Below are 21,961 nucleotides of genomic sequence, written 5' to 3'. Positions count from 1 at the left end.
AGACTGGCCATAAGATGCGCTGGGGTTTTTCTCTACAAACTTTCTATAGCAATTTTTTTACAGTACCCAGAAATGTTTTTGTAGAAAAGGCCATAACTAGCAAAATACAAGGTTCAGGAAGAGAAAACATGTTGATGTGCAGCTTACCATATTAGTTCAATTGGGCTTTCTTCACACTGCGAGGCTTAGTGCTTAAATCTGATTTTTCTTTTTGCATAGCAGTTCAATTTTCTTTTTGTGTTTTTTTGTTTTTGTTTTTAATGTGGCAAATATGAAATTTCAAATGTAAACTGATCATGATCCTAAACTGACCCTCATGTGCAAAACTACAAAAACCAACTACAAAACAGGAATGGGGAAAGTTACTTTAAAAGAAAAGCATTACAATTTTGGGTTACTCCCCAAAACTAGTTGTGTTGCTAAATTATTTTTTTATGGTGCGTAATGCGTTACATTACTTTTGAGTTACTTCTGAGTTACTGTTTCCACACCTGCTTGAGGTTTGATCTCTTTCAAAACTTTTTTTTATTTTAACTTACATTTAACTTTTAAAAAATGAATAAAAAAATAGAATAATGTTCCCTTTAGACCTTCCCAAAGCTATACATGTTGTATATACAGATTAGTGAAAGTTAAAAACAATGTCTGCTGCTTTTGGATTATTATCTTATTAGTTCAGTAAAATCACTGTCCATCTAATTTTTTCCATACGTTTAGAATAATAAGAATACTTCCATAACAGAAATGTTAAACTATGTCATCTTGTTTTTTTTTCTGTTCTCATGGGTAGTGTGATTCAATGTGATTACACTAATTTTAATTAAGCAAATTATTTTTTAAAGCGCATTAATTAATCTAAAAACTAACTCAAGTTACATTTTTTTAAAGTAACTCAAATATTATTACTTCATTTTTGAAAGTAATTAATTACTTTAAAGCGTTACTTAGAAAAATAATATTTAAGGATGCTCTGATCAGGAGTTTTGGAGCCAATACCGAATACAGATTCCTCGTCATGATTGATCGATACTTTAACTTTAACACTTTTACTTTATCTTTAACACTGCATAAAGCACATTTTCCCTCTTAAGTGTGATACTTAAGTGGATATCTGGCCTTACCTAAGAGAATAAATGAAGGATGTTGCATATTATTCCTTAAACACGTCTCTTAAACCATTTAGTGTGAACAAGTCATGGTCAGATGCAGCTTCACTGAAAATAATAGATAAAAAAATTGGTAAGAAAAAGGACTAACAATCCTTAACAACTAAGCAATTTGTTAACAATAGAAATGATGGAAGAATAATTCAAAGCGCATCAATGAAGAAAAAGTTTAAAGTGCATATTTTAAAATGCACCTTCCTTTGTGTGTAAACCTGTAAACGAACACTTGCGATCAGTTCATGTGATCGGCCAACTTAGCAAGTACCGATCGAATCATAAAATGTGATTATCGGTTAATACCGATCTCCGGCCGATAAAAGTAATACTACAAATAAATAGTAATACTATTATATAACTTGTGTTACTTGTAATGTGTTACCCCCAACACTGCTACAAACATGTACAGTACAGTACATATAACTATGTACACAAGATGTATTACTAATGTGTATTTCAATGACTGAAGCCTAAAATAAGACTTATATAATTGAAAACACTGATAAGTTTTGATCTATGTCAAGTTATGCAATCATGTTCTCTAACTCAGAGCCAGCACTCACAAGAAAACACATTTGAATTTAATAGCTGATCACACAATACTTCTAACCTAATCAAACCTCTGTGATTGTTCACACCGGACAACAGTCAAGACTGACCCCACTATAGTGAACTCATCAAGAGTTCAGAGCAGCAAAGAGAAAAAAAAATATGCTTGTGCCAGTGCAGAATGTTGATGCTTGTTGGTCAAAAACGACATTAAACTGTCAGACCTGTATTGAAATGAATACCACAAATGAAACTAGCCCGAATCAGACATGACAAATAAAAGATCTGAGTCACATTTGCCTAAAGTGTGAGCATAGCATTATATTCATGTAGAGCAGGTGTTCTCAACTCCAGCAAGACCTGGACACAGAATAACACAAAGCCAGGACTTTGAGATAATGGTTTCAGTGACTTTACATGCTGCTTTGCTAAGGAGATTCAGAATCTAATCACAGCAGAATGATTATTACTCCATGTTTTCCAGAGTCATCTGTAAATGTCAGCGTGTCCAACAAATACAAACTGAATCTCAGGTATTGTGGGTGGGTATAGTTGATAGGGTAAAGATCAGTCCTGTTGTGGAAGAATTTACTTACAGGTGTAATAGATTTTCTTTCCAGTTGAATGCAAGTAAAACAAAAGACATGGTGATGTACTACAGGAAGGCTTCTCCAACCCCCAGCATAACAAATATTAAAGGCTTGGACATTGAAATTGTTGACACACATAAATATCTAGGAGTCGTTATTGACAAAATGCTGACATTTCAAACTACTTTCTGCATTGTAGCTTGGTACGGTAATCTGAGTGTGTCAAGTAAAAACAGGTTGAGCAGCCTGGTGAAGGTGGCAGGCAAGACCATTGGTTTTAACTGAACTGGTCCAATAGTAATTTACCATAATTATGTTTTAAAGAGAGCTCAGGGTATCCTATGCACCCCGGATAACCCATTGTACTCTGTGTTTTAGCTGCTGCCATCAGGATGTCGTTTTAGAGTTCCTATTTGCAGGACAAATAGAACTAAAAACTCTTTTATAATGGTGGCCATTAAGTCATTAGAGTCCAGGGGGGAGGGAAATGCAACTAATGATGTATTGTATGTTGTGTGGTAATATTTTATTAATCTGTACATGGAACTTCGCCTGTGTTATGGCACCTTGCTGCAATTTTAGTTTCCCTAAACGGCATAATAAAGTTGAGTCTGAGTCTGAGTAAAGACCGGAAGACTGTGAAAGTGCATTTGGATTGAACTGATCACTCAGAGTTAAAGCTCTTGGATTTATCATTCACCATTTAAAGAATCACAATAGTATAAAATAGCATTTCATATGATAGCGTAGACCCACCATCAATCTGAGTGAGATTAAAGGATAAAAAAACCTGTTCTGACATGGTCAGATAAACCCCTTTAAGACTATATACTATGGAGCGGAAGTGTTCACTCATCTGTAGCAGTTACGTGATCCATTCGCTTCTGCTGCTGTTTTTAAGCCTCAACTGCTAGAGGTCAACCATGGAAGACATGTTTATAACAGGGTTGGGTTACCCAAATCAATCACAAACTAAATGTAATCACAGAGTTGCTTTTTCTGGTCTAATAACTTATGAGTTGAACTCTGCAAACTCTAATCTCATTATGAGTCAGATCAGATTTTCATTTGTTGTGTAATTTAATTGTGCCATCTTTATGACAAAAAAGGGCAGATATTCATGTAGTAATTTCAATTTTTCTACATACGTCATTATGCATTTTGCTGGTACCTGGGTTGGATTTTGCTGTCAAAATGTCTCTATTCTTTCTGCAATAGATTTTATGAGGTGCTGGAAACATTCTTTAAAGATTTTGGTCCATACTGACGTGATGGTCACACACTGTTGGAGAACAAACAAGTGCACAGCACATTTAAAGTCACTAAAATAATCACAATCTCTTTCACTGTCCAGTTTGACACTCGACTTGAACTAAGTAGATCATCTTGACAAAGTCTACATGCATAAAAGCAACTGCTGTTGAACTACTGCCATGTACAGTAACTGGTTGACGAGAGAAATTTGCATTAACAATAAGTTGAACATGTATAAAAAGTAATCTGTGAGTGTTTAAACTAATACTATAATGCTTGTTTTACATTACTGGAATGCTTGAGTTTACATCACTTTTTTTTTGCAATTAAATCATAATCTAATCATAGCAAACTATATATCAGTGGAAAGGTCTAAGTCGTCTGAATAAATATTGCACTACTATCTATTATTTTTCTTTAATATGTAGGAAGAGTAATAGGTTAAACACGTCACCCTATAGCCTGTTGGACCATTTACGGTTACATATTTAAACCGTAATATTAAAGTATAAACATAAAGCAATCATGACAAATTATTTGACATCATTTGAAAGCTAAAATTTTCAAGTTTTTATATTTTGGGACTAAATTCTGAAAGATATTACTGAGCAACAGTTAATTATTAATTTACAGCAAGGATACTCATTAGAGTTGTAAAGCAATACTTTGCTACAGCAATCTACATATGAACAATTTTTAGATGTTTTTTAAGGCTACATTGAAATTAAATAACACCAAATGTCCTACAGTATGAAAAAAATATGGTTTAAATTCCTCAAAATATAGGAGGAGCCCTTGTATGGTAACCAATGAAAACTGTATGTGGTCATGTTTTGTACTGCAGCCAAAAAAAAAAAAAAAAAAATCTTACTGAAAGCTCATTTTATGAGGTATCAACTTCAAATTTGGATTAGAATTTGTGTTTAGCTTTAATTTACTATCAATTTTAAACCGGTTTTGTAAAATACATATTTTGTTATAATAAAAATATATATTAATTATTTTATAATTTTCCTAAACATAAAGGCACATACCTTTTTTTAATTCTACTATTTGAACAGTTTTCAGCTACAATCTGACATCTGTCTTTAGAGACCAAGCTTAAATCAATGCACCAAAGTGTTGAAGATTGAGAAACATTTAAGTTGAACATCATTTTAATGTCTATGTTTAAACATTGGGGCGACAGTTAACTAAAATAACTTTCAGCAAAGCATAAAAAATTAAAAGATTATTTTTTTCATAGCAATATCACTTTTTAAATGTTTAATTTTAATGACATTATTGTATTTATTATGAATTTAGTTTTGTTCTACTGTTGCAAAGCACTTTGTACTCTAAAAAATCAATTAGGTACTTTATTTAAAAATGAAAGTTGCAGTAAGTTGATTGCAATTAATTTTGTAATTATGCACATAGTTAAATAGTTTACTAAATTTTAAAGCAATGGATTACTAATTTTTTAAGTAAAGTGAATTAATTATTTAAAAATCAATGGTTTTAGAATTTTTTTTTAGAAAAAAGTAAAGCCAACTAATAACCTTTCTGTCCGCACCCCTTAATGTGCAGTAAGGTACACATCATTTTATGTAAAATTGTACGAAATTTACCGTACAATAATGGACATTTAATCACAGAGATTTCCTTAAATTTACATTTCTGGTAATGTTCTGTAATTCAACCTCTGTTATTTTACATAAAATTTCTGTGTTTTATCGCTCTTTATTTTACTTTATTTTTTTTTCGGCACCCCAGCTGCCTGAAACAAATAGCAAAATTATGTTTTTTTTTTTTTTACAGTGAACTATATAAATAAAAGTTGATTGATTATAGATAATAATCTATATATATATATATATATATATATATATATATATATATATATATATATATATATATATATATATATATATATATATATATATATATATATATATATATATATATACACATAGATACATATTTCATAAATACAAATGACAAGTTAAAATACCAGGCAGCACATTGGCTCAGTGGTTAGCACTGTCGCCTCACAATAAAAAGGTTGTTGGTTCGAGTCCCGGCTGGGTCAGTTGGCATTTCTGTGTGGAGTTTGAATGTTCTACTCATGTTTGCTTGGGTTTCCTCTGAGTTCTCTGGTTTCCCCCTTACAGTCCAAAGATATCCAGTACAGGTGAATTGATTAAACTTAATTGACTGTGGTGTATGTGTGTGTGAGAATGAATGTGTATGGGTGTTTTCCAATACTGGGTTGCAGCTGGAAGGGCAACCCGCTGGATAAAATGTGTGCTAAATAGGTTGGCGGTTCATTTTGCTGTGACGACTCCTGATTAATAAAGGGACTAAGCTGCAATTTTTTTTTTTTATGAATAAATGAATGAAATTGTCTGGAGTGTATGAGTGTGTGTGTGTGTGTGTGTGTGAATGAATGTGTATGGATGTTTCCCAGAACAGAGTTGCAGCTGGAAGGGCATCCGCTGCATAAACCATGGGATAGTTGGAGGTTCATTTTGCTGTGGCGACCTCTGATAAAAAGACTAAGCCGCAGGAAAATAAACGAATGAAATTAAAATACGAATCCTAACATTATTTTCTTTATAGAGCACAAATGAAAACATAGATCTTGTGTACTTCATGCATAAGTATTATTTCTACCGCCACATTATTATTTTAAATGATTTGCTACAATTCTCTTGAACAAAAGCTCCTTAAACAAGATGTGCAATAGAAAAAAAGTGGATAATATCAAGTACATATAGGTCCTGCCCTGCATTATAATCCAAGTCCATCTATAGTGCTGGAGATCAGGATTGAACCAGCAATGAAAAACAATCTGAACAGCATTTTCACCTACATTTACATTCAAGATTTGGCAGATGCTTTTAAACAAAGCACTGAAATTACACATTTTAACTGCTCTTGACACCTTGGTGTTGTCCCATGCTGTATTATCTGAGCTACATCACTTCTCTAATGCACGTTTCACATGAGCTTAGAGGTCAGCAGATCTGTGTTGTATCTTATTTCGTACCACACCACTCCTGTTCTAAAGCTTCAGATCATCCATGCTTTTTCCCCCTTTCTTAATGCTATTTTTTTTTTTCAGCTATGCTTGCCAGTTCCTTCCTAATGTTTTGACCTGAACCCCGACTTGTTCAGCAGATACTTCAGGCTCTTTGTGATTCATCAAGGCTGGGGAATGGACTAATGTTTTGAGTAAATTATTTGGGTTTTGTAGGGTTGCTATTATCTGCATGTTAATACAGCGTATGATTCAGAGTAATTTAATGCTATTAGCATTTGCCTTTGAGAAGATGTCCGAATTTCTAAGGCCTTTTTCAGCTTTGCCTTTTTCCACAATTGTAACGTTAAAAACTCTCTGTGCAGGTAAAATAGTTGCTGTGACATAATAAGTAGACTTCATTTGGGTCACAATATGCTTTACCCTTAACATGTCATAGAGGCCATGGTATTTTTTTATAACCACTAAAACATGAACAAGAAAAAATGAAATAAAATAGAGCCAGTGCAGCTGTAGAGTCAGGAAGATGAGCTTACGGCAAAGTTTTACTGTTTGTATTCTCATTCACTCCTGGTCAATTGCTTGTCTTTTTTAGTAACCAGAGACTTTGCATTGCCTAAGGCAGGTAAGATCTGGATCTATTCTATTTGATTTAAAGCTTTTAAAAAATCGTTCTTTTCAGCATCACCACAAGAAACCATCGTCTGCTTGTAAACAAAGGCTGTCTCTTCTTGTAGTATACCAAAACTATTCCTGCTTCCCACTGTGGAAACTTGTATTACAAATTTCCAAAATCAATAAAAGATTTTTAGCTAAGTCCCATGTCACTGGTTAGTAATGTTTTTACACTGAACATAAAACAATTATAGATTTAACATTAACATACTGAATTAAATGAGGTCTGTAATAATTTCAGGCACATGCCTTTTGGTTCAGAATATTTACCAAAAAAATAAAGTATTTCTATTGTTTATAAAAATTATGTTGATACTTAAAATCCCCAAATCAAATATAAATGTGTGCTGTTTCAGTTGATGCGATAAATAAAACTTCATCAGATATTAGATAAGAAATTGCCTCTCAACTTCATTTATGTGTATCTTCTGATCTGCACATTTTCACATTCACTTCATATTATCACTGAAAAACCCAAAAAGTTAAGGTACAGTAACTTAAACCATTTGAGGAAACCGATTACAACAAACCATTTCAGTCAACAAACTGATCCCAATGAGTACTGTAAACTTAATCTATTCGAGTAAACAAAGTAATTTAAGCACAGTAAAACCCAATAATTGAAGAGAACTCAAACCAACTGAGTACTGTAAAACCCAATAAGTTAAGACAACTCAAACCATTTGAGGAAACTTATTGTTACAATCCATGAGTTAAAAAAAACTAATCTATATGAGTACTGTGAACTTACTCCATTTAAGTACTGAGATATTTAATGAACTCTTACCTTCAACACTGAGTTCAAAACTATTGTCAAATGAGTGGAATTAACTTTCTGTAAATCTGGAGTAAGACACACTCTATTTATTTAATAAAGTTGACTGTTGATAAAATTCAAACAATGAATGCTCTCTTGACATTTGACATTTACTGATGTGGTGCGTGACAGATTGCAGTATTTTACAGCAGATGCCTCAGTTCAAACAGCAGTAAATATTTCTCCCCTCTTTACCATAGGTTATAGCAAAGAACAAACATGAGCAAGACATGTAACTCTCAACTTTCTGTGTTTTTCAAAACCACAAAAACTAGTTTTAAGTAATTTGGCATGCAACAGTACATTTACCTCAGGTGGAAATAGTTAAAGGGACACTCAATTGATTTATTCTGACTTATACTTGCAGGAGTACTTTTTCCTTAGCTTAGCAAACGGCATTGAATCAGATTGGATGGACCATTAGCATCTCACTTAAAAAATTCTAAAAAGAGTTTTAATAATTTTTCTACTTAAAGAATTTTCTGTAGCTACAATGTGTGCTAAGAGAGGCAGAAAATGAGCAGTTGCTATTTAAGTTAATTGTCTAGGAACTTACACACACTTTGACATTACACCGCAGCGCTGTTACCTAGTTACTTAAGTGGGGATTGTTTCTAAGTGCTGCATAAAAATATTGTGCCTGCTGCAGCCATGGTACAGCAGCCTTAGTACAGTCTTAATACAAAATCTAACTACAGAAGAGTGAAGCTTTAAATAGAAAAATATTCAGAACTCTTTTTTATTTTATTGAGTGAGACGCTAATGGTCCAATTCATTGATTTATGCTAAGCTAAGCTAAAAGTGCTCCAGCTAGACCCGGAGATCAGCTGAAGGGATTCAAAAATGGTAAAACTCAACTATTTTACTTTATAGGGGAGCCTATTTCCAAGACAAGTGAAGTGTTCCTTTAAAGAACATTACAATGATTAGTCATTTAGTGTACCAATTTACCCAATTAAAAAAGGAAACAAAATAATACACAAATTTCCATGATATTGTAAATATTTACAATATGACCAAGAAAGTGAAATGCCACAATACTCAAAAAAGAGGAACACAGAAGCTTATATGGAGGAAAACAAAGCTAGTTGTGCATCCTGAGATAACAATGTTACTAAATTTTAAGTGCCACAGTAAAAGTTCCTTGGAGGACAATGAAAAGCATGCCATGAATAAAAGAAAATTTCAAAGCTGACAGCATATAGCTACAATGCTTTGGTACAGCTGTGACTTTAATGGGTCGTGTAGTAGTGTTTTTGTGGAAACTGTCATGTCGGCCTGCACACACGGAAACTTCACCAGAAGGAGAGAGAGTCAGCGCACTTGACCTGTTTCAGGGTTACAGCACTTTAACATGCCACAAATCCTACGTTTCCATGCACACAAGTGGGAGTGAATTTTAAAGCAGACTCCTGAGACTTCGCTAAGGGCAAGTGAGTAATATGCAAATGCTCAACCGGAGTATCTAGGACAATGCACAACACTCTCTGATAGAAAGCTCTATTAATACACTGCGGGACGCTGTAGCCTTTTACAGAAGTGTTGATAGTGTTGCGTTGAAACACAAAGCTGAATGCCACTTGACCCATTTACTACGGTCCAATGTCTGGGGTCTCGGCCCTACACTATGCGCTCAAAAAAAATCTCAAACTCTTCCAAGATTCTTCATCAAGTTTTCATGGCGAGATGTCTTATAAATTATGAGTATCTGCAGCTGACTTGAGAAAAATGCTGCAAATCCCCACTCCTAACCGCAGCACAAAGAAAGAAAGACAGAATCAAAAAGTTTGGGCTGACCGTTGAGTCGTTTGCCTTTCAAAATCTTTAATCAAATTTTTCAAAATCTTTGAAAATTGATCTGACACATTTTTGCACCCCATAAGTTTTTGGAGAGCCAAACTAAAGAACTAAACACTTCTGAGAGTTTCCTAATGAGTCACACAAACTCAACCTCTCTGAAACCATACACACGCACACACACAAAAAACAGGATCTCTTGCAGAGCACAGTGAGATCGAAATATCAATTAATCAGAAACTTCAGAGACGGTTTTAGCAGCGATTCGCTTACATGACACATACAGTGTGCCTCAAAGTCTGCATTATTCAAAGGCCCATGTCCCGCTTGTGCTCTTTAGAAATGAAAATACCTCGTAATGGAGGGAGAAAGTGCTGTGTGCGTTGGCTGGAACGGTGATGAATGCAGCCAACTGTGAAAACTATTATGTGCTCCTTGTCTTATGACGGATTATGTTCTAGCGTGGCGTACAACGAAATTACAATGTAACCAATCCCGCTAATAATTACGCTAATGTATCTCACCTCACTCAGACTTGTAATTCAGAATACGAAACAGAAGAAAAAAAGGGAATCCCTGGAGATGCCAATCGCTCTGTTCCAGCAGAACAAACTACAACACAGCCAAATGAGGATGAGCGCTAAGCGTCCAGCCGGGAGAGATCATGGCATTGACTTGGATTAATTTAGTTAATTATTAGCCTTGGGGTTCCACTTCAGCAGTCACTCACAACACCACTTCTATCCCCTATCATGCCCTTTTAAAAGGCAGGAGGCCTTGAACAAGTAATCAGATGGGTAGCAATTACAGAGTTTCTTATACTCAAAGGGTTGCTCATCTTTCAGGCTGGATCTTCAGAGGAGCACTAGATGACATCCTGCAGGATCATAAGCGGAGTCTTTAGGGGAAGGAGGAGTGCGGGGATAGGAGAGGCAGCAATGGAAGAGGTGCTGTAAGAAAGGAAGCGATTCTTGGTCGAAAATGCATGCTGGTGGATTATCTGTGTCTCTGCAAGAGGTTTTTGTGTAGTAACTAAATTAATTGGATGGCAATTTACTATCCATTTTTTGAGGGGGATTTTTCTTTTGTAACATTCAGGGCTACTTTTTAAATTTGCACAACAGGAGAGAGATTAGGCAAATGTTTAATTGGTTTTAAGAAACGATGAGCTTCTTTCTTTTAAGTAAAAGACAATGCTTTACATTAATATACAACATAAAAACTGTCGCTTTGTGGAAATAGCTACTATAGTTAAATATAACATAACTACAGTATGATTTATGCATGCGGTGTTTCAGTAAAATAAAAATAAATAAATAAAAATAAATAAAATCAAATCAAATAAAATAAAATAAAATAAAATGGGATTTGGTCAACTAATTAGACATAAAAATAAATAAAATAAAATAAAATTAAATTAAATTAAATAAACTGGGATTTGGTCAACTATATAGACATTTATTATTATTAAAATAAAATAAAATAAACTGTAATTTAGACATTTATTATTAATAAATTAAATTAAATTGAATTAAATTAAATTAAATTAAATTAAATGGAATTTGGTCAACTATTTAAACATTTATTACAATAAAATAAAACAAATTAAAATAAAATGAAATTATTACATTAAATTAAATTATTGGGATTTGTTTAACTATTTAGACAATAACAAATTAAATTAAATTAACTGGGATTTGGTCAACTAATTAAACATTTATTCTCATTATACTTTATTTTTTAAATAACATTTAATCTCATAAAAGTGTCTTCTGACCCATTCTCAAAAATCTGTACATCTTTTAAAACTTTTAACAATTTTGTCAACTTTGAGGATGTTACCACAACGTACAGTACATTTCCATTAAGCTACAGCTACTGACATAAACTAAAAGCCACAAATTCTCTGGGTTTCTGACCTTCACATACAACACTACCTTTTCCCCTCTCTCTCTTTCACTCTCTTTAACCTCGTCACACCACTGGCTTTCTTCTTATTTTAGCCGTTCTCTTTAATCCCAGGAGTGCAGTGCTCTCGGTCTGCATGTGTCATTCTCAGTGACTGGCCATGCCTGACTGACCTGGGTTCACAGCAGACCCATTTACAGGCTCACTCGCCCGCGTTCAACCTCCCTCCAGCCATTAAGGCAGTTTGCAAACACTGCGCATATATGTGTGTGTATGTGTGTGTGACCATGCAATGTGCACTTGTGCCATGCATTTACTCCGGGCCACTCGCTGCTGACACATGCACTGATGAAAGCAGGACACATGAGGCCAGACCCCCCTCTATATTATTTCATTTAACCCTTACACCTTGCTTCATGCAGACCAGCTTTTTACACACAGGAGGACTGAAGCGCTTCGGAATGCAAGTGCGTGTTAACATAGGGAAATAGGATGACACTGTTTTTCTTGCTATGTCAGAATCAGTGTTGGGTAAGTTACTTTAAAAAGTAATTCATTACTAATTACATTATTAAAATATTTAAATTACTTCTCTAATTTCTCAATTTGACTCAACACTACGTTATATGTAAAAATCTCAAGGCATAGACAATAGAAATCAAACTTTTAAATAATTAAACTTGATTTAAACGTAGAAAGCATAGAATGGTTCAAAGTAATGACTCCATATTTCATACATACCAAAATATTGACATGTATTTCTGTTTCTTAAGCATGTGCAATTTTCAGACAATTGTCTATAGTTTACAAATTAATAAATACAAAACATATATTATTATAACATAAAAATAAAATTACTCTGTTTCTATTAATTTATTAATATAAAAATTATTTTTTATTCAAATATGCATTTTAGTGACATTTTAAGAACTAATCTTTGCTGAATCAGCTTGTCGGACGGTGATCAAAACCTCATTCGATGCACTATAAAATATTTCCTACAATGTTGTCAAAGTGCGTACTATACTATTTTACTACAAATATTTACAAATTTGGATTTAACAGTAGGTTAATCTCTTCTAATATTAATCTCTATTAATATCTTATAAAACTGTAGTTTTATAAGAAATATTTTAATGGAATTAGCATTCAAAAAATGAATGGGACATATGAAAATATTACTTATTTTTAAATACAAATGTATTATCATCCATCATAAAAAATAAATAAATAAATAAACGATTCTGGTTAAACTTGTTTTAAAATAAAAACTGCAGCATTTAGGCAAATAACAAACTGGCCCAATTTATGGTATAGCAGTCAAAAATGAGATAAATGAGCACATGTTGGGTTCAAATTCTGGACTTTGTCAGTGGGGAGTCTGAGGCCTGATTTACTCATAGTATTTAAGGCAAGTGTAAAAGTAAATGTTTTAAATAAACAAAACAAAAAAACAACAAAAAAAGGGAAAAGTAGTTCTGTACTTTCCTTTTTTTTTTTCTTTTTTTTTTTTTTTTTGCAAATAAGTCACTTAGTTACAGTAGCTATTTACTTTGAAACTAATTACACTCAACACAAGTCTGAATACAGACCCGGTTAGCAAGGTTAAGCACTTTCACATCAAATATACAAATATTTTAACAAACATATTTAGATTTAATATAATTTAATTCAGCCCCCCTGAATTATTAGCCGCCCATTATTTTTTCCCCAATTTCTGTTTAACGGATAGAAGATTTTTTTTCAACACATTTCTAAACATAATAGTTTTCATAACTTATTTCTAATAACAGATTTATTTTATCTTTTCCATGATGACAGTAAATAATATTTTACTAAATATTTTTCAAGACACTTCTAAACAGCTTAAAGTGACATTTAAAGGCTTAACTGGGTTAATTAGGTTAACTAGGCAGGTTATGGTAATTAGACATGTTATTGTATAATGGTTTGTTCTGTAGACGATCAAAAAAAAAAAAAAATGCTTAAAGGGACTAATAATTTTGGCCCTAAAATGTTGTTTAAAAAATTTAAAACGTCTTTTATTCCAGTCGAAATAAAACAAATAGGACTTTCTCCAGAAGAGGGTTAGGGTTAGGAATACTAAAAAAATAATACTGATAAATAAGGAATACTGTGAAAATTTCCTTCCTCTGTTAAACCTAATTTGGGAAATATTTAAAAAAGAAAAACAAGGCAGTGAATTGCAATAATTGCATTGAAAAAAGCGGTAAAATAAAATAAATGATATATCCTAACCCTAACCCTAAAAAAAAGGAAAGTACAGAATTACTTCTCCCTTTTTTTGTCGTTTTTCTTTTTTTTTGTTTATTTAAAACATTTACTTTTACACGTATATATTTTTTTGTAACACAGGCTCTGGAATAATGTACTTTAAGTTCATATTTCAGTGAAACAAAACATCAACAGACTCTAAAAATGTCTATGAACTTTGCTCTTTAGTTTTTATTCTCTATTGGATTCAGGTCAGGTGATTGACTGGGCCATACTAGCAGCTTTATTTTGATTTTAAAACCTGTGTTTGGTATCATTGTCTTGTTGAATTTTTCACTTTGGTTTCAACTTCATCATCTGGCAATGTAGATGTTGGGACAGAAGCAGCTAATATTAATTTACACTGACATCAGATGAGCATTGCTTTCTAACTACTGAAAATTTTCAGCAGATGTTTGGGCTTTCCATGCTTTTTACACCTTCTGTTTTTATGTGTTTCTTCATGTGACTTCTTAAATGTGTAATTTATTTTTATTACACATAACTTAAATAAATAGTGAAAATTGTGATGTGTCAATATTTATGTTACCTGTGGTACATGTATAATAGGCCCCTTAGACAGTGGATTTATATGTATTGATGTATTAATAAAATAGGCCTCTTAGATAAACAGGAGGAAGTAGTGAATATGTGAAAAGCAGAAAGCAGAGCTCCGTTTCCCAGTAATAGAGTAAAAATAAAAGCTGACAGTAAAAACTGATGGTAAGAACTGCAGGGAATGTATTCTGTCACTTACGGTAAAAAGGGAAGTTCACATTGCTGGAAATGGATGAATGAATGTGAATCCAGAAAAGCAAACACACACACACACACACACATGCGCGCACACAGACGTGTACACACACCACACACACAAGCACACACACATGCACACACACATAACTCACAAGTACTTCAGGAGCACTTGGTAATTGCAGTCAGGTGTGGATCGGAGCTCTGCAGAAGGTACCGTACAGTGGATCTCTAGGAACAGAAATGGGAACCCATAGTCTACACCTGCTTCCTAAAAAGACAAGCATAATGCTTGCTTGTGGCCTCATGTAAAGGTCAACGAGCAAAAGTCTATCTTGCAAGATTACATAACTGCTACATCCCTTTCAAACATGATGCAATATCATGAATGTCACACAAACCAGCACACAGAGACTTACAGCTCACAAGTGTAGAAAGTGCCTCTAAAACAGGAATGTTTCAATGTAGAGGACATTTTCCGTTTGCAGTTATTTTGACATTATGTTCCATTGTGTTTAGTTCCTGTTTCTTTACCCTGTTCAGTTTTGTTTGTGATTACATCCTTATTTGCTTCCATTGTAACCTATAATTATCACCTGTACATTGTTTAGTTCATGAATTTGTTCGCTGTATATTTAGCCCTTAGTTCGCAGCCTGAGTTTGTTATTATCTTAATTTAATGTGGTTGAGTGCTAAATAACCTTTTTTTAGGGGCCAACAAGACAATTTGAACTATTATTTTGATTTTCCAAATGACTCATTAAAATGTTTATGAGTCATAGGACTGGTCCCAATTACTAATCATTAGTTGACGAAAAAAGGCTTGGTTGACCAAGATTTTATTGATGGGCAGATCGTTAATGGCTAGTCTATGATGTGGTAATAGTACATCAGACAGGACATGTAAACACTTGTCTATCATTCATCGACCTCAAATAGCAACTTTACATGGCCACACCATCCATTGTTAACCTAGAAAAATGACTGCTATGTTGGAGTCCTTGCAGAACAGAACTGCTGTATTCGCTGCATGACAGATGGAGGCACCTGTGAAATCACTCCATTCATTTTTGGGTCCTACAGATAATAGTAATGCATCTTTCAAATCTGCAAAATACTATGTGATTGTTTGTTTCTACTCACAAAAACATTATTTAAAAAGGTAATGATTCGCACTCATCAAGTAATTGCTTTGTATTGTTTTATTTTTTTCATTCTTCGGGTGATTTAAAGACATAAACGTTTCGGCACAATGCCTTCCTCAGTGAGACACAATCCTCTAACTCCACCCTTTTATCCTATAGTCAATCACAATGCGTCATTAGTTAGACGGCCACTCTCATTTTCATTTCATTATTCCATGATTAACCACATAAAGACTACTTATCTTCATATTTCAAACATTATTTCAAAGGGAAATAGTATATAAATTATTATCATTTACCAAGTGTACATCAATACAATGAAAATCCGACAGATAAAATTAAAAAAATACATTTGACAGTCACTCTATGATTAAAAACAATCTTAACTTCACCTCAACACACATAACTAACCACACAAGAAACGTTTGTGTCTTTATATCACTCGGAGAATGTAAAAACTAAAATAAACACTCTACAGTTTGTCAAATATTGCTGCTGTTGGACAACATAATTTACTTTTAAGGCTGTTTTAGTTGAGAATATAGTTGTTAAGATTGCAACTATGCAGCTTATTTATAAGGATAGTGCTTATTTTAAATATCTATCATTTCGGAGAGACGTTGGCAGCCATTAGCCTGTCATTGAGCAGACCAAAGACGGTTGACGTTGTTCATCGACAAGATGGCGACAGAGACAAAAACAGGTAAATGACATTCTAAATTGATCCCTCTATCTGTTTGTATGCTGTAGTGCTGTATATGTCCCATATAATTGTAGTTTTTGTTTCTAAAGCATCGCCTGTTTTCTTTACTGCAGACTAGTTCAGTAAATAGAAAGAAAGAAGAAATGCCCGCATGTGTTTTGTGGTTTTCCTTATCACAAACACAACAGTAATCTGGTAGTGTTGGAAGTGCTTTGACTTTTCCGGGGATTATTATTGTGATCTGTGTTTGATTTTATTTTTTATGTACACGATTATGCTGTCGAACTGTTCTATAAATACAATATAACACTTGTAGCAACGCACATCTTCCACCAGTGCCAATATACAGCCACATCACACTGTTACTCGTGTGATATTGCTCATATATGTAGGCAATTGAAGACTTTGTTCGATGATTTAAACTGTTTAATAAATGGATGAATAGTTGACTAATGGCTAAAATAAATGAATACTAGTTGACCAAAAATAGCTTTAGTCGAGGGTAGAAAAAAAATGTAAAAATGTGAAAGAATTAGTAGATACACAAATTATGAAACACATTATATTAACTCTAACTTTAACTCAGTGATGATCTCAATGAATCAACAAGATTCATGTGGATTTGTTTGATTGCCCTCAGTGAAGAACCATTGAAATTTCAAAATGTTTTAAACAGTTTTAACAGAACAAACTTTAAATGAAAAACTAAGCTTGGAAATTTGATAAATCCTCTTTCAAAACATACGATTCATGGATTTAAAGCTGCATTAAAGGGATAGTTTACCCACAACTGAAAACCCCTTCCTCATTTACTTACCCATTACTTTTTACAAGTCAGTACAGGTCAATACAGGTTATTAGCTTTACAATCTCTTCTTTAGTGATCAAATAAGGTAAGAAACTCATAAAGGTTTGGAACCACTTGAGAGAACTATCTCTTTAAGCAGTCATTTGAAAGCAGCCATCACAGAACTATATAAAAAGGTTTTCATTTAAGATTTAAAGGGTCAACTATTTTAGTATTGTAAAATATAGACGTTAATGGCATTTTGTACATATTAGACAGTTGTTCTGAACCATAGTTTAATTTAAGCATTTCTCTTCACCTTTTATGTAATCATATATGTACTCATCATGCAGATAAAACCTGGTTTGTTGGTCCATTGGTCAGATTGCTTTAACACCAAAAGCAAACTGCTCCAGAGTTTGTTTCCAAATGGAAGCCCTTCATTTAAGCGATCTAAGGTCTAAGAATTGTTTTGGTGCTGATTCAAGTGCAACTACCATGTTCATACTGTATGAATAAATGAACCTAATGTAGAAAACAGTCTTGATAGCCCTCTAAAGTTGAAGAACCCTCATCTTAGCTGATTTGGCAAATAGTTTTTAATCGATGTAGGAAATTCTACTAAATGTCACATTAAGTTTTCTATTCAACATTAAATGCATGTTCTCTAGGTTTGTATTCAGATTTTAGCATCTTTAGTATTATACATATGTTTATGTATGTATGTGTGTATACATAATTTTTTTTTGTAATTATTTTCTGTTTGTTACAACTTGTATTTTTCTTATTTACTTACACATTGATTAACTCGGGTGATCATTGTTTGCAGATACGATGTCTAGAGTTTAACTATATCTTGAGTTCAGTTGTGTTTCCTCTGTGACTTGATGAAGACCTTTTAACTTGAAAGTTGTCCAGATAAATTTGTCTTTTGCTTTTACTTTTTCTATCTCATTAACGTAGAACATGTTTCAGCAACAATCAGAAAATCTTCACATATGGTACCATTTTAGGGTCCAATGTGCTTAAAATAAAGGAAGAATAGAATAATTTTGGAGCATAGTAGAGAACATACCGAAATACTCCTCAGATGGGGGATTATCCATGTCATACAGCATCTTCTTAGTCAAGCGGTCCAGTTCCTCCTCTGGACGACCCTAAAACACACCAAAGATATACACCACAATTATACATACTGTACACATTAACAAACAATAAACAATAATCAGCTTGTGGGCAAATTCTACAAAAGCACGTATAACACAGACCTTATAATGTATAAAGCAAGCTGAAGTTCATGATTACAAGATAACGGCAGGCTAATTAAATGAGTTGACGCAACAGATTTTCATGGATGTGCTCAAGCATCTCTTAATTAGAAGGATCGTCAGCCTAACGAGATCATCAGTCTAACAAATAACTCATACATCAAGACTGTAGCTGAGGTTTCAGAAGTTAAAGTGAAGCTTGTGACAACTGTGTTCTCTCCAGCACCCAGAATCTTATCATGATGATCTTCATTACAATCATCCACAGCTCATTTTTAATTGACAGTTTGTTCCTGTACTAAAGGAGCTGTGTTGAAGTGCTGCGAGCTGCATTTGTTTGTTGTAGATATTGTAGTGCAGTGAGCAGAGCTTACAGTGTATGGACACCACACATACATTTACTGTATGTACAGTGCTCAGTATACTGTATATAAGCACACCTCTCACAAATCTTTAAATTTAATATTAAATTCATATTTTTAATAAAAAGCTATATAATATAATATTTGTGCATATCCATTAGATTAGTCAGTACTGAAGCCAAATCTGGAGCATATTTAACAAAATAACTTAATATAACGTTCCAAAAACTAGTACACTCATGTGCATATGTTATAGAAAAATAATAAATACACATTTTAAAAAGAGGAAATTAAAAATTTAGTTAAAATGTTGTATGTTATATTTTTTGTAATATTTTGCTTGAATTAAATTGTATTATCTTTCAATTTCTAAATATGTTTGGTGACTAAAATATTATTTTAATAAATATACCTGTTTAATAAATCTGTTGTTTAAATTCATTAAAATACATTGCCTGTATTTACTGAGAAATGGAAAAAAAATGCTCATTTTCAAAATGGGGTGAACTTAATTATGCTGACCACTGTATAAACAATGTATATAACACCTTGGTATTTGGATTATTACGGATAAGTATTTTAGCAAGATTATTTAGCTAAATAAAATGCTAAATATAATATAAATAATATATTATTCTTCTGTAAAAAATCTTATTTGTTTTATTTTGGCTGGAATAAACGCAGTTTTGAATTTTTTTAAAATTGGGGAAAAATAAAGAGGGGGGGGGGGGGGGGGGGCTAATATTTCTGACTTCAACTGTGTATATATATCGGCTTAGTCCCTTTATTAATCCAGGGTCGCACAGCGGGATGAACCGCCAACTTATCCAGCAAGTTTTTACGCAGCGGATGCCCTGCGTAAAATATACATACATAAAAACGTAAAAACATACATACATACATACATACATACATACATACATACATACATACACACACACACACAGTAAGGTTCATAAATATTTGGACACCGACACGATTCTAACATTTTTGGGTTTAAATAGAAACTAATAAGATGTGATTTAAATGCAGACTGCCAACTTTGATTCAATGGTATTTACATCTCAATCAGGTGAACGCTGTAGAAATTACAACAGTTTGCATATGTGCCTCTCATTTGTTAAGGGTTCAAAAGTAATTGGACAGAATGATAATCATAAATAAAACTTTCACTTTTTAATACTTGGTTGCAAATCGTCAATTACAACCTGAAGTCTGGAACGCATTGACATTACCAGAGACTTGGTTTCAAGAGGATCCTGGTGGTGCTCTGCCAGGCCTCTAAAGCAACTGTCCTAAGTTCCTACTTATTCTTGGGGCATTTTCCCTTCAGTTTTGTCTTCAGCAAATAAAATGAGAGCTCAATCGGATTCAGGTCAGGTGATTGAAAAAAAACTCTTCGAAAAACTCTTCGGTATGACTTTTAGAATTTTTTGACTCATTAGCCCCTTTCACACAGTGATACCGGTAAATATCTGGAAAATTTGGACTTTACCGGTATATTCAAAAAAGCGCTGTTCACACAGGCGAGGACATTACGGAAATTTTCCAGAAAAGAGCATTCACACATCCATTCCAAAATACCGGTAAATTCTGACATCATTCACGACAAATGAGCTTCGGCTGCGCTTGTATTTGTAAACATTTGACTAAATTACAAACTCTGTGGATGATCAATATTGTGAACAACTTTCGCAGGATCACTTTCGCATGTCGAGATGTTCATAATATGTGCGTGTGCAGGCGCTCACAGGCTGTTTCACAGGCACACGCAAAGTTTAAAGGTAAACAAACAACTGCTTATCATAAGCATCTCATCGATGATTATTTACACAGTTGGCATTAAGAAAAACATATAAATGTGATCTGACTAACTTCTAGCAGCTAAAGGTGTCTGGAAAAATATTCAAAGGCTTTTATTCTCACAAACCACGCAGACGTAAATGCGTCTGACTGTTGTGATTGGCTAAAGCAGATGTCTCACGTCAGCACGTTCTAGACGTGCATGCGCTTATTATGGCAATCTTCCTTCTGCATTCACACAGCGCAGCATTCCGGCAAATTGCCGGTAATCTTACAACTTCTCTTTCCGGAAAATAGCCAGAACGAATTTACCGGTATTTTCAAAAAGGACCTGTTCACACATACAACCTTTCCGGTCTGTATGTGTGAAAGGGGCTAATGTCATAGTTACAATTGGCTTGCATTATGGAAGTCACTAAAACCCTCAGTTTCACAAACAATAAATTATTATTATTATTATTATTATTATTATTATTGTTGTTGTTGTTTTTATTATAATATTTTTCATTAATTAATATATTTAATGTTCAGTTAAATAAAAAATATTTTTAAATGATTTTTCAAAATTTTAAAGCCTGAGTAAATAAACAACAAGCAAATATGCCTTTGGGTGAATCCAATTTTCTCCTTTTTAACAGTTGTGAAAAAATTCTATGTTACAGTTATAATTCATGCAAACGACCCAGTTGATCTTTTTCCTGTTTCCTTTAACCACAGAGTAACTGACCAAGTAAAATGACCTCTCTGGCCTGGATGGGACAAGCTCAAGCCAGGTGATCCAAAGACAGACAGAATGACAAACAAACATTCTTACGCTTAGCCAAATTTCAGAGGTTTCCGTCCAAACCCATCACAGATCTTACACCGATCATTTAACAGTGCAAAACAAGGTCAAGCAGGAAACCAGACCAACAAACACATCAGCAAATCCTGTACAATTATAAAAACACACAGACTAGCAAATCACCGGGGTTTAAAGAGGGATGGAGCCAGAGGTCTGGACACTTCTGCTGTTGGTGTGAACACAGGATCTCCCAATATGAAAAGGGCTTAGATAAAAACACCAATTACAGACCTAAATGGAAGCCTTG

General features: G+C 33.5%; 1 protein-coding gene across 16 annotated transcripts in view; it reads right to left on the bottom strand.

Moving 5' to 3' along the window:
• Positions 1 to 21,961, bottom strand: part of lpp (LIM domain containing preferred translocation partner in lipoma) — a 482,039-nt gene that overhangs the window by 62,624 nt on the left and 397,454 nt on the right. For 15 of the 16 annotated variants that reach the window (XM_087256062.1, XM_087256064.1, XM_087256065.1 and 12 more), the window contains 1 exon segment: positions 18,513 to 18,594. In XM_087256062.1, the coding sequence (XP_087112188.1) occupies positions 18,513 to 18,594 (82 nt within the window). 16 annotated transcript variants of the gene reach the window in all.

This window comes from Danio rerio, chromosome 6, assembly GCF_052040795.2.
Source record: "Danio rerio strain M-AB ecotype USA chromosome 6, GRCz13ab, whole genome shotgun sequence".
In the NCBI taxonomy this organism is placed as follows: Eukaryota; Metazoa; Chordata; class Actinopteri; order Cypriniformes; family Danionidae; genus Danio; species Danio rerio.
Note: the sequence above shows the minus strand (reverse complement) of the source record. Positions and strands in the feature narration are given on the sequence as shown.